This window comes from Schistocerca piceifrons, chromosome X (genome assembly GCF_021461385.2).
Source record: "Schistocerca piceifrons isolate TAMUIC-IGC-003096 chromosome X, iqSchPice1.1, whole genome shotgun sequence".
NCBI classification, from domain to species: Eukaryota; Metazoa; Arthropoda; class Insecta; order Orthoptera; family Acrididae; genus Schistocerca; species Schistocerca piceifrons.
In genome coordinates this window covers 170,294,451-170,309,243 of record NC_060149.1, presented here as the reverse complement: position 1 = coordinate 170,309,243, position 14,793 = coordinate 170,294,451, and the positions used below count along the sequence as shown (strand labels likewise).

The 14,793-nt window shown below is 40.8% G+C and overlaps 1 protein-coding gene across 1 annotated transcript in view; it reads left to right on the top strand.

Annotated features, from left to right (window-relative positions):
* The window catches only part of LOC124723043 (E3 ubiquitin-protein ligase HERC2), an 819,840-nt gene that overhangs the window by 120,447 nt on the left and 684,600 nt on the right, over positions 1 to 14,793 (top strand). The window contains exons 12-13 of the mRNA XM_047248222.1: positions 3,497 to 3,726; positions 7,357 to 7,472. Of these exons, the coding sequence (XP_047104178.1) occupies positions 3,497 to 3,726; positions 7,357 to 7,472 (346 nt within the window). The remainder of the gene's footprint in view (positions 1 to 3,496; positions 3,727 to 7,356; positions 7,473 to 14,793) is intronic.

Sequence of the window (14,793 nt, the reverse complement as noted above, 5' to 3'; positions counted from 1 at the left end):
TCTGGAGAAGTTTTTGCTGTGTAAATGGATTAAGGACAGAAAAAAACCCACCATGGTTTAAGAATAAAATTCAAAGAATGCTGAGGAAGCAAAGGCTGCACAGTTCAAAAGAGAATGCGCAAATGGCAACAGGTGAACATTAATAGAAATTCATGCATCTATAAAAAGATTAATTTTTTTTGTAAAAAAAGTACCATCATCGTCCTTAGCAAAAGATCTTCTTGAGAACCCAAGAAAGTTCTGGTACTACGTAAAATCAGTAAGTGGCTCTAAGGCTTCTATCCAGTCACTTGTTGACAAGTTTGGTGTGGCAATAGAAGATAGCAAAAGTAAAACCGAATTTTTCAATTTTGCATTTAAGGAATTGTTCACGAAGGAGAATCATACAAACATACTGTCATTTTACCATGACATTGACTCCTGTATGGACAACATAGTAATAAGCATCACTGATGTAGAGAAAGAACTGAAAGAGTTGACAGCAAATAAGTCACCAGGTCCTAATGGAATTTCAATTCAGTTTTACATAGAGTACTCTACAGCATTGGCCCCTTACTTAACTTGCATATATCGCAAATCTCTCAACCAGCGCAAATTCCCAAGCAACTGGAAAAAAGTGCATATGGCATATGGCTCCTATATACAGGAAGGGTCAAATAACGGACTCACAAAATTACAGACCAGTATCTTTTACATTGGTTTGCTTCAGAATCCTTGAAAATATTGTCAGTTCAAATATAATATATTTCTTTGAGATTGAAAAGTTTCTGTCCATAAATCAGCACGGTTTTAGAAAGCATTGTTTGTGTGAAACTCGGCTTGCCCTTTTCTCACTTGTGAGGAAATGACTAGTAGCGGTAGAGGGTACCACCCGCCACGCACCGTACAATGGCTTGCGAGCTATGTATGTCAATGTAGATGTAGTGCTACTCAGTCAAGCCTGGAAAATTTACAGTCTTTGGAAAATTTACAGTGTTTCCAAAATTATTACCGTATTTCACTTGGTTCATCACTGAAACATTTTGTACATTTTGTAACCACTGTGCTTCCTAGATGAAACAGATCCATGAAATCTTTATAGTATGATCATTTTACATATAAATTAGTTTTGTTTCTTCCAACTTTTTGTTTGTGAGCTACAGAAAAGTGTCAGTAGGTCCTTAAGTGGTGGGTTGCTAAGGGCTAAAGATGAAGGTGCTCCGTTGGAAATAACACCACTCTTTACCAATATTATTGATCATTTTTCTATTTACCTATGTTTATCTTCTCCAGACTGAGAATAAATGCAATCTTGTGCACATACACATTTTTACGTAAAAATACATTAGTGTGATCAACTTATGAAATTGGTTTTAATTACAGTTACTAAAGCAAAGAAATTGGAAAATACAGTTGCACATGCAGGAGATAGATATTTCATCATCAGAATAGATGGAACTCAGAATATCATTCAATCCACATTTGCTAAATAAAAACAAACTTGGAAATATTATAAAACACCTGACATTTTCAACAATTACAAAAATACTTGACATAAATAAGATTTCATACAAAGCAATATAGAGAAAATTTAGTATAATTTGACAAATAATACAAAAAAAAAAAATTATATGAGAGCGATAAATTTAAGAAATCATTATCTGCTGTGCCTTTGTTCCTCTTGTACTGGACAACTTGAAGAGATTTTCATAAAATTCTGTAACTCTTTTTTTCCTTTTATTCACTGAAACCTGAATGTGAGTGATACTAAAGGACTTCTCCTGTAATTGTCTTTCTACCTATTAACAATTTTCAAAATACATGGGGATTAGAATTTTGTTATTTGAAACTAAGCACATGATCATTTGATTATGGCTTCATACTACATGGAACATGTAAGTGGTCATATTTCTTGAGATTTTTCTTTGTTGTACCGAAACTTTATTTCCACTGGAACTCGTTACAAAATCATCTGCACACACAGTGGATTCTTAACTGAATGACATAGCCTTTGAAAGTTGCTGGGAGTGTAAACACATTGATACAAACACATCCTTTGTTAGAACCCAGCATGCAAGGATAATATCATGCCACAGCATTGTGATGCCATCTATCAATCATAGTAGATACCATGCAAGTTGCTGACTTATGTTGTTTCTGCAGTCATTGCAGTTTTCTACGTGTTTATATCTTCGAGACAAGGCACTGGACTCTCATAATTTTGTACATACTGTATGTCAACCCCAGACAAGTCCATTCATGCCATAAATGCCATTACAAAAAATTTCAGTCTTGCATAGTTTGTGATATTACTGATTCAATTCAAAACAATAAAATGTACAAAAGAAAGAAAAGAGTACTGTACATGGGGTAGACATCTCATTTTGTTACTTAAGATAGGAGACAGCATATTAACTAACAATTGAGGGAAAATTGTTCAAGCATTCAAATACTTCTTTAAATACAGAGTGTCTCAAGAGGAATGGTCAGTATTCAGGGACATGACAGGAATGAAGCTAAAAAGTCTAGTAAACATGGTCTCTAAAAGGCATACCGTAAGAGCTATGAGATTTTTTCAACTTTGACACTGTGAAACAAATCTCTTCTACTGCAAGCTCTTTCCCTTCCACATTTTGAGAGGTGGTAGTATATACTAAAGAAAAGAAAAAAAAGTTAAGTAAACATGGCCTTTAAGGTGCATACCTTAAGAGCTATGAGCACTTGTTCATCTTTGCATCTGTAAAACTCATCTCATCTTCTGAACAAACGCTCATGGCTCATTAGGTATGCATTTTAGAGCCCACATTTACAGGAGTTTCTTACTTTGAATGATCATTCCTGTCATATCCCTGAATATTGACCATTCGTCCTGGGACACCCTGTATTTCCATCATCCAGGATATGAAACAGAAACACAGTCAGTCAATAATGAAAATAATTATATTGATTAAGTACTGGCAGATTGGGTGTCAAAGGTTATTTGAGGTATAAAGATATGAGAGGTATCCAAAAGCAAAAATTATTCCACTTCATTATAGGCTAATTGGCACAGCAACCATTTTTCATGACTGTATAAAGAAACAGTGTCAATTGCAAAGCTGTTTCCGTTACAAATAACACATTTCCCCTGGTTTAAGACTTCATCAGATTTTATGACAAGGTATCAAGAGCATTTCATATTACTGGCTAGGAAGGCGGTTGATCAAAACTGATGGTGAATAAACCATCTAAAAGACCTTTCTGTCAGAGACTCATGCAACCACCTTTCTTGCTGCTGATATGAAATACTCTTGATATCTTGTCATAAAATCTGATGATACCTTAACTAGGTGAAACACACTATTTGTAATAGAAATAACTTTACAACTGAGATTTTCTCTATATAAAGTAATACAAAAGAAACTCATATTTACAGAATATTTACTGTGGAAGCATAGCACCAAAACTGTAAAAATGTGTTTTACTTCATGATTTTGTCATAATGAAAAGTACAGTATTTTGTTAATAACTTTTGCAGTGCCCCCAGTTGGTTGATGGATTTGGAGAAAAGGACGTAATGAAATTGGCTGCTCATCCAGATGGGAAACACTTTTTATCTTTGACAAGTGATGGGAATGTCTATGCATGGGGTTGTGGTGATGATGGACGCCTAGGTCTTGGTGATACTAATTCGAGAGATGACCCAACATTGATCCAGGCACTTGTTGGCAAAACTGTTATACATATTGCTTGTGGCAGCACATACAGGTAATTTTCTGTTACACACTGAAATTATTTTTGTCCCGTTAATAAAAGTGATTAAACTGAAGGAGGTGGTATTGTTGTCTGAAGAATGAGAACTTAAAATAACATACTGTTTTAAATTATTTGAAACAAATGAAGAATTGCTGTTTACTTTAAAAATGAACTGATGTGTTGCTGCTGTACACACAGTAAGCAGGAAAGAAGGTTCAATGTAGTGGGCATCAGTATTTTGCACACTCTTTGAGGTAGATGATGATGATGATGATTACCCAGTATCCACATGATCACCTCGTATCATTGAGACACATGACGATAGTATACTGTAACACCGAAATCAGTTGTAAATAAAATAAGACGTGTAAATACAGCTGAAGGTGTCATCCCTACTAGGTAAGGACAGAGTAACAACTATCTTACCACTATCTGTCAACTTCTACTTGTCTCAGCTCTCACTCTTCTATGTCTGACTTACAAACTGTGTAAGGTCTACTACAACCCTTTGCCTTGATTGCAAATGATCCTGTGTTTGCATGTCACTTGAACAACCTACTGAACATTTTTTATAATGGAATGTGGTGTTGACAGTGTCAATTGACATACTTGACACTTGGCTGACAATGAACACCATTGGCTAAACCATAGCAGAATACCGCAGAGGAGGCTCGTTCACACTTCTTAGCCATGTATCGCGTCACACTGGTAAATGAGCATAGTCCAGCAGAGCTCCTGCATGGCTGTTGGCCATGTACATTGTTGGATCTTCTGTGCCCTATCCCCTGCCCACAGTAGACCAGTTCGTGCCCCAGTTCCAGAAGGGTATGTTGGTTTGGGTCCACATTTTTGGGCGTTGACTGGGCGGACAGAAGAGGTGATGGTCCAGCTCAGGAGTCAGCAACTGATTGAGGTTGCGGTTGTAGGTGATAGGTGCGTGACAGGACAGAAATCAATTGCGGCTGTGACAGGAGCATAGCGGGTTGCCGTATGAGGAGCCACCTCTAGGGTCATTACCCTGTACAGATGCTGTCCATTTTTCCCTCAGCATATGAGGCAATGGGGCTTGCCACCCCCACATACTGATTATGAATTAAGATCATTTTGGAATTTCTCTTCCAAACTGTGGAGGGAGCAACCAATGGAGGTTGAGTCACTCCCTTTCATGCCACCTCTGCAACCAGTTGAACATGGTGAAGAGCAGTTGTATTTTGAACCCCTGACTGGGTGTCCAGTTTCTCCCTTTACAATCTCCAGACGTTTAAGGCATGGACCTGGGCACTTTCACCCTTACGTGCCGATTAAAAGGGGGAGGAATTTGGTAACCACACTTGTCAATAATGTCATGGCAACAGTGGACACGGAACCAATGATGTTGACAGTCAGCAAACTGTGTATAATGGCTGGTCAATAGGGAGTACTTGCACTGTGCGTACTGAAGAGAGCCTCTAGTTTCCAAGGTGCCAAATTAAGATGGCCGCTGACTCAAGTCAGTTGTGTGTTTACTAGCTTAGCAATTGACGTGCAGATATGTAGTCAGATGCTTGTGTGTTCGGTGGAATCTCTTCTTGTCTGATCTCTTAATTATCTCTGCAGCTGACATTCTAGCTTGTGTTCCAGTCTAAATTTGTTTTTGCTCTTTGGACATTATAATTCCCACTGTTGACAATGTGACAAGCTAGGATGTAGTCCTCTGTTGTTTATATTTTTTCATTTATATTTTATTCTGAATATTGATTTTAATCACATTCAGACCATCTTCAAGTATAAAAGATACATTCAGCTGTGCACTCCACAGTTGTGTTAACATAATAATTTTTGAAATTTTCTATTTAAGTCCAACATGTTATAACAAACATGTACTCCATTTTGCTATGTAATTTGTTTACGTTTCAAGAGAGAATACATGTTCGTTATAACAAATTTTGTGTCTAAATAGTACATTTAATGAATTATTATTTATTGCTGTTTGGAATGCAGAGTTGAATACATCTTTCATGACCCGAAGATGGAGTGGATTCGACTGAAATCAGTAATTAAAAAAAATTAATTACAACTGCATGTTAAATGATGCATTTCCTAAAATTAATAAAAAAACAGATGGATCACAAACAGGCTTGAGTGCAAGAAATAATTACAACTATAATGAAAATGAAATGGAGCTGGGTGTGATTTGTGTGGTGATGAATGTTTGGTAGATGGCCAGAAGAAATTATTTCTGGGATCCAAGAGATAAAAAAAGTACAGAAACATTGACATGATGGAATAACAGTAGATGATTTTAGGAAACACGTAGAAGCAAAATTTGCTGTTTGTACCTGAAGATTGTGATGTGTGGAGTGACATAAATACATAGCAGTCTACACAGTTAATGAGTCTCAATCCAAGTCAGTCATACAAAATGGAAACCAGGAACAACAGGATGTGGGAATATAATTCCTAGTATCAGTTGTAAGGGAGGCTTGTGACAGGATCAAAGTTATTCTAGTGATATGTGAGAAACTTTAAACTGATTGAGAGGTTACCTATAAAATGTTAAGTTGATGTATCCTGAAACAGGGCTGAAACATATGTTAGTGAAGAAGGTCAATTCAAATGGGTATAAGCTTCTTTGGCTTATAAGAATGTGTGTTAGATGATGAAAAGTAAAAAATGGCATATCTTACAAGCTCAATACCAATTATCTTTCAAAAATTACTTTAATTTCAAGAACCAGTTTTTAGGCTGGAATAAACTAGTTTCTGAAATGATCTAAAATAAACATTTTGTATCCTCCGACATATAAGGTATGTTAATGGAAGAGTGATTATTTTAAAGTGATATGCAAATATTTGAAACATAGCAGTGTAGCTTCAATGTTGTATAAAGAGTGTATACAGAATTTGTCTGAACAACACATTGACGTTACAATTAATTTTATAAAAGGATTTCTTTGAACATAATGAAGAGTGTAGTTGCAAGGTTCACTAGTTAGTTTTAACTGTAACAGGTGAAATTAATTCAGTCACCAAAACTACTGATGGATTGGTCGTAACATAAAATTTGTACTTTAGTTGTCAGATTAAATGCCATTTAGTTTTAATATTTGATTTGAATTACCATTAGAAAGTCATGTGTGCAACAGACACTCACTTTTTTCCTCAACAGAGTCTTTTTAGAGTTTAAGCCTAGGTTACATGGCGTTCCCCACCCACTATATATTCCAGATTTTAAAACAAGCAAAAACAAGAGGCTGGTCTCTGCCACTAGGAAAGTACTTGTTGTACGCTTTAACAAATGCTTAAATAACTTATGGGTGTATGTTGAAAAATAAGACATCCTGAATTATGAATACACAACATATTTCTTGTTTAGTTGATGTAACATCAAGGTAAAGTGGCTGGCAGATTGTAACTTTTTGTAGAACTGCTGGAACTTGTACCCCTGATATTGAATGGCTGCTTCGCTCATTTTCAGGCATCAAAAAACTTACAGGACCTAAAAATTGAGTGATAACAGGGAAAGTGTTTCAATTCATGTCAACAACCTTTAAGCTGTTAATTATTATACTACTTTAAGAATATAAAAATATTAATTGTCATTAATCATTGTGATATTCAGTTTTGTTAATTGCTTTATTAATGAAACTTTTTGTTATTTCAGTGCTGCCATTACTGTTGCTGGTGAACTGTACACATGGGGAAGGGGAAATTATGGTCGACTTGGCCACGGTAGCTGTGAAGACCAGAATGTACCAACATTAGTAGCTGGCCTTAAAGGTAGAATGCTATTGCTCAATGCTGTCAGTGTTGTCAAAGATTATCTAGAGGACTTTTGCAATAATACACTGCTGGAAAAAATTAGTACACCCTGTTAGAGGTTTACAATTCATTCAAGATTTATTGTTTCATCAGTGCATATGAAGTACATGAAATGATTACATTTACAGATCAACAGCACAAGTGTTTCTAAGGTACCAGATGTCAACCATATTAGTACATCATGCAGCCTTATCTGACAGCAGTGCAGGTGCTGACTCTGGCATCCAGTCAACTGCAAAGATGCATTATACCATGCCTGCTCAACCCTGTTCACATAGTTCTGTAATAGTTGTTGGTTGATGAGTTGTGCAAGTCTCTTCTTATCCCATTGTATCCCACATGTGGTCGAATAGAGACAAGTACAGAGATCATGCTGGGCAGGGAAGTTCCAGCACACCTTGCAGAGCTCATTGAGTTTCATGGGCAGTGTTTGACTGAGTGTTATCCTATTGGAAGTACACATCACCTTCCCATTGCAAGAATGGCAAAACAATGTCTAACATCATTCTGCATGTACCGATTGTTGGTTGACATCCCCTCCAGAAACACCAAAGGTGAGAATTGTAGCTTATTGCACCCCAGACCTTAAGGCCTGGGAGTGCCAGTGTGTCTTGGAAAAATACACTCTGCAAGACAGTACTCACCATGTCTGCATTGCACGTGCAAATGACTATCACTTGCATGGAAGCAGAATCTGCTTTCATTGCTGAAGACAATGGCATGCCATTCCATCTTCCAAGCGATCCTCTGATGCCACCAGTTTGGTGTGGAGCAGTATGATCTGTCACTGCTAGCATTACAGTACAATGATTGTGGCAGACATCTGTGCTATGTGGACATCCGGAACCTCATCTATGGAAGTGAGAATGTTCACATGACCACTCATACGAGCATTGGTGCACAGCTGATGCAATGCGTCCAACTTGTCCAGTGATTCTCTGAAAGAAGCATCCCACCATTTGGAAGGCCACTCTTGGACCTCTATCAAACTCACTCAGTTGACTGTAGAAAGCATGAGTGCATCTCCGTGGCATTGTTGCCTGTTTGCTTCACACATTTGCACCACACTGAGCCTTTTGGCTGTGAGAATTTCCTGTTAAAGGTTAGACACAGATGGCGCTCTGGTAATTATGCCGCTGCATTATCTGTTGGCAGACAACGTTGAAACCATTATTAGTACAACAACTAAACTCATGGTGGCATATGCCACCATCAGATCAAAATTGATGTCATCTTTCCAGGTGTACTAATTTTGTTTTTTTTCCCCAGCAGTGTATTTATGATATATCAAGTTGTGTGTTCACCTCATTTTGAACATACACTGGAATTTGAAATGGTTGATAGTAATAACATATTAGGTTAATACTGGAATCAAAATGTATCATTGTTTTTCCATAATTAGCTGAAAATAAAATTATATTGAGTACATCAAATGGGAAGTTGTTCAGCACATACAAAAATATTGAAGTCTCAGAATATCATCTGATATGTATTATATTCAGTTGAACCTAAAGGGGAGGAGTAAATGGGGGAGAGGATGGTGGGCGAAGGAAACATCACACAATCATGCATTCAGGTAATGTGATACAAGTGGAAGCTGAATGACTTTAAGCTGCTTACAGGGCAGTGAAAATAGTAAGGCAAGAAAAGACCTTAAAACTGGACCCAGTCAGGTTGCAGCAGCGAGAGGCAAGTTATGAAAGTGACTGTTACAATCTCTCTTCTAATTTTCAAAAGCCATGGGAAGATGGCATGTCCCAACTTGTAAACAGATTACAGCCTATATAACATGTGAAGAAGTCTCTACAGTAAACAGTTAGTGGCCATTAAGTCTGGAAATGTTATTCAGAAAACTAATCAGTCACTCCTTGCTGGCTCATGGGATATGATAACCATTACCTTCTGCACATCATTGTAAAATGGGTGTAATTACACGAGCAACATCTTTGGATTTTCATTAGTATTGAAAGATGTAAGACTGATTGAAAATACAACAGTTGTTGCCAGTATGACTGGAGACTGCTAAATTGTCTCTCGATTTTACTGCCAACTGTGGTTTGCTGTATCATACATAATTGTGTGACAGGGTATCCTCTTTAAGGAACAGTTAGTTTATTCACTGTCATTGTTAACTTTGCACTTTGTACTGTAAGAACGCTAGCTGAAAGAAGCGTTTGTGGAAAATTTTTGTTTTATTTTTGTCTTCCTTTCTTACTGCGTATTGACAACTGCTGTTGTTACTGTGTAGTTGGAAGAATTAACAGGAAAACTGAATATCAAACAATGGAGAATCCATGATGGAATATGACAGTATTATGAAAAAGGTTAAATTACGACACACTATCTAGTGGAGATTTTGAGTCGCAGACAGGCACAGCAAAAAGACCTCTAAACAAGTAAGCTTTTGGGCAAAAGGCCTTCTGAGTGTGTGTCACAAACACACACACACACACACACACACACACACACACACACACACACACACACACACAAACACAACTCACACAATGACCACTGTCTCTGGCTGTGGAGGCCAGACTGTGAGCAACAGCACATGATGGAGGAAGCAATCTGGGCAGTGGGGGTACAGAGGAGGCTGGGATGGGCAGGGGGAGGGATGGCAGGATGGGGGTCGGGGATAGTAAAGTGCTGATTGTGGAAGCATTTGGGGATGAGGTGGGGAGAGAGTAGGGCTAGCTAGGTGCAGTCGAGAAGTTAGACAGAGGGTGGATGGTGGGGGGTGAGTGGAGGGGAGGGGGGTAGGGGGGGGGGGCAAAAGGAGAGAAGTAAAAAGACTCTGGATGTGTAAGTGGAAGAGAGAGGCTGTGAAGTGCTACAATGGGAACAGGGAAGCGGATAGGTGGGTGAAGTACAGTGACTAAAAAAAGGTGAGGCCAAGAGGGCTGTCAGATTTGTGCACCTACAAACCGTACCACAGTGAACCCATTCCAGAAATCCAGCAGGATCTCCAGTCTCTCCTCAAATCCTTAGGTGCATCCCAAACCTCTCTCTCTCTCTCTCTCTCTCTCTCTCTCTCTCTCTCTCTCTCTCTGTTCATCCATACCACTCCCTGCACCCCTACCTTCTACATGCTTCGTAAAGTCCATAAACCTAACCACCCACAATGCCCTATGGTGGCCAGTTATTATGTCCTGTTCTCATAGACCAACACCTTCAGCCTATTACCCACAACCTACCCTGCTATACAAAAGATACCAGCCATTTCCTCCACAGACTCTCCACAGTTCCTGTTCCTTTACTACACAGTGCCTTGCCCATTGCTTCTGATGCCACCTCCCTTTACACTAACATCCATAATGCCCATGGCCTTGCCGGTATTGAAAACTACCTTTCCCAAGGACTGACGAATTCCAAACCTACAACCTCAGTCCTAGTCCCCGTGACCAACTACATCCTCACCCACAATTACTTCTCCTTTGATGGCATCGCCTACAACCAAATGTGGGTTGCCCCCTGTGGGTCCAGGGGTTATAATAGACCCGAGGTATTCCTGCCTGTTGTAAGAGGCGACTAAAAGGAGTCTCAAATCTTTCGGCCTTTATGTGATGGTTCCCTGTCAGGTTTGACCTCCATTCTTCAAAATTTTCCTGAGGAGTGAGCCAATTCGGGAAGGGCTCCTTATGTGGTGCATTGCGTGCATCGTGCATTGAGATCTTTAGTCCACTTTCTTGTCATCACATTTCAGTCCCACTCATTCTCCATTTCTTGGGTGAGGACACCTTTTTGGGAGCATTTCCCACCATGCACTATCACTTTCTGCGTCAACGATGACCATGGACTTCTTTGCACATGACATCCAGCACGGTAGCCAGTCCGTTGTGGTGGGGACGCCGTGTACCCTGTTACTTGTACCCCCCTGACCACACAGGGATCGCTCTGCTGATGCGTGCGCCGTTAACCTCCCATGTATGCCAAGGGGTAGATGCCCATCCCCCTCTGGCATCGGGACTACTGGCAAGGGCCATCCTGCCAGGTGACCTTTGCTGTAGCTCGGTGGCGCCCATGGGGAGGGCCCCTGGTTGGAGTGTGTGGCATCAGGGCGGATAACACGTCATGAAGTGTAGTCCATCATCTCTTGCTGGTGGTGAAACACCAGCAGTCTCTAAGCGTTCACGAGCTCAATTCAATGCACCGAAGTATGACCCAAAATCGGTCCCCTCCCTGGCCATGCCATGGGAGGAACACCAGGCTAAGGATGGCAGTGGATCTTATTCGCCCCGGTACCTTGTATGTTCGAGAGTTGATGGGGAATCTTTCATGAAAACGAAGCCTCAGTTTTTTGTTGAGCATTTAGAGAACAAGTTTGGGGGGGTGGAGGGCTTGTCCAAAATGAGATCTGGGTCAGTCTTGATCAAAACAGCATCCTCAGCCCCCACGGTCATTTTGCAGACATCTATTTAAGGATCTAGGGATCCTCACAGTAACCTCACAGTATATATATTCACTTATGAAATTTGTTGTTAATAATCCATCCCAGTTCAAAAGTAATAGCATGTGCGTAGCTATAACACCAGGAGAAAGGATGATCTTCACTATGCAGGGTTAAATCTGAGTTTGGCACAGAAAGGGGTAAATTATGCTGCCACAAAAGTCTTTGGTCACCTACAAAACAGCATCAAAAGCCTGACAGATAGCCAACAAACATTTAAAAATAAATTAAAAGAATTTCTAGATCACAACTCCTTCTACTCATTGGCTGAATTTTTAGATATAAATTAATGGAAAAAAACTTAGTGTCATGCAATATTTTGTGTAATGTAATATCTTGTACAGACATCTTTTATTAACCTGACACGTTCCACATCATTACGAAGTGTTGTATTCATGATCTATGGAACAAGTATTAATCTAATCTAATCACGGGCGTTACTTGATTGTAACAAGCTGGGGGATGTTTCTGTAACCATCACACCCCATTAGAGCTTAAATATGGTCCAGGGTATCATATTTCACAGGGACCTTCTTTTGTAGTCGTACAATGAGCTGCGCACCAATTTAGAGTGGAGAGGTGTACATTTCATCCGGTGTGTCCACCAGGGTCCCAGGGATAATCAATGCCACTGGTGCCTTCATCTTGGCCTTCAAGGATGATAATTGTCCGAGAAGGTCAAGGTGATGGTCTGCCGCTGTGATGTAAAGACCTATATCCCTCCCCCGATGCGATGCTTTAAGTACTGTAAGTTCGGCCATATGTCTTCCCGCTGTACTTCCTGCATCACGTGTCAAGATTGCAGATGCCCATCATATCCCAACACTCCATGTGCTCCACCTCCCATCTGTGTCAACTGCGGAGAACACCATTCACCTTGCTCGCCAGACTGCAGGATTCTCCAGAAAGAAAGGAAAATCATGGAGTACAAGACCCTGGACTGATTGACCTACACTGAGGCTAAGAGAAAATTTGAACGCCTGCATCCTGTGTGTATGACATCATCTTACGCCGCTGCTACAACAGTTCTGGCACCATCAGCTCTGCCATCCCCAGTCACCTCTCAGAGCCGGAAGACTACCTCTGTGTTGCTCCTGCACCTGCACCACCTACTTCGGGAGCAACACTTTACCCCCCCCCCCCCCTCCTCACAACCATCGGGGACATCCGTCCCCACTTCTAAGCTGGAGAAGCACAAGTCTTCTTCAGCTTCTCTCACTAGGAAGGGGTCCCTTGTGTCACTCCCTTCCCAGGTTTCTGTTAGTGGGAAAGATGACACCTGCCAGTGGCTGAAGAGCACAAAAGCAGCTGATTGGAGGACCTAGATCTCGCAAGACCCTCAGACACAATGGATATAGACTGCTCAGGCAATAAGTTGGTGGCAGCAGGTGACCCTAAGGTGTAAACTGCCTCATTGAATGTTCCATGGCTTCCCAGCCTCATGATGTCATCCTCCAGTGGAATTGCGGATGTTTTTTCCACCGCCTGGCTGAGCTATGGCAACTGTTAAGCTTCACACCTGCTGTCTGCATTGCCCTCCAGGAAACCTGGTTCCCAGCAATGCGGATCCCTGCCCTCTGTGGCTGTAAGGGATATTACAGGAACCATAGCGACTATAATTGAGTGTCAGGTGGAGTTTGCGTTTATGTCCTAAACTCAGTCTAGTGAACCTGTGCCCCTTCAAACCCCTCTTGATGCTGTGGCTGTCAGAATAAAGATGATGCAGGAAATAACTGTCTGCAATGTATATCTTCTTCCAGATGGTACAGTACCCCTGATGGTATTTACTGCACTGATTGATCAACTCCCTAAACCTTTCCTACTTTTGGGAGATTTAACATCCGTAACCCCTTGTGGGGTGGCACTGTGCTTACTCGCTGAGGCAGAGATGTCGAAACTTTACTGTCTTAGTTTGACCTCTGCCTTTTAAATACTGGAGCAGCCACACATTCCAGTGTGGCTTGAGGTAGTAACTCGGCCATTGATTTATCAATTTGCAGCCCAGGACCTCTCCCATCTATCCACTGGAGAGCACATGACGACCTGTGTGGTAGTGACCACTTCCCCATCTTCCTGTCACTGCCCCAATGTCAGACTCATGGATGCCTACCCAGATGGGCTTTAAACAAGGTGGACTGGGAAACTTTCACCTCTGCTGTCACCACTGAATCTCCCCCACACAGTAACATCGATATCATGGTTGAGCAGGTGACTACAACAATTATTTTTGCAGCAGAAAACATGATCCCTCACTCTTTAGGGGGCCTGAGGTGTCAGGCAGACCCTTGGTGGTCGCCGGAAGTCGCTGAAGCAATTAAGGAATGTTGGATCAAACATGTTTTCGGGTACCAGACCCCAACAGGTGTTTCCGATGTTACCATAAATGGCATGTTATCTACCAATGCAAATGCGATTGCCGATCACTTTGCTGAGCACTTTGCTCAAACCTCTGCATTGGAGAATTACCCTCAGTGTATCGCACTCTCGAATGGCGGCTGGAAGGGAAAGCCCTCTCGTTCACTACATGCCACAGTGAATCCTATGATGCCCCATTTACAGAGTGGGAACTCCTCAATGCCCTTGCACATTGCCCCAACACAGCTCCTGGTCCTGATTGGATCCACAGCCAGATAATTAAACATTTCTCATCTGACTACAAGTGACATCTAGTCATCTTCAACTGGATCTGGTGCGATGGCACCTTTCCATCGCAATGGTGGAAGAGCTCCATCATTCTGGTGCTCAAACCTGGTAAAAACCCGCTTGATGTAGATAACTATCGGCCCATCAGCCTCACCAACGTTCTTTGTAAGCTGCTGGAATGTATGG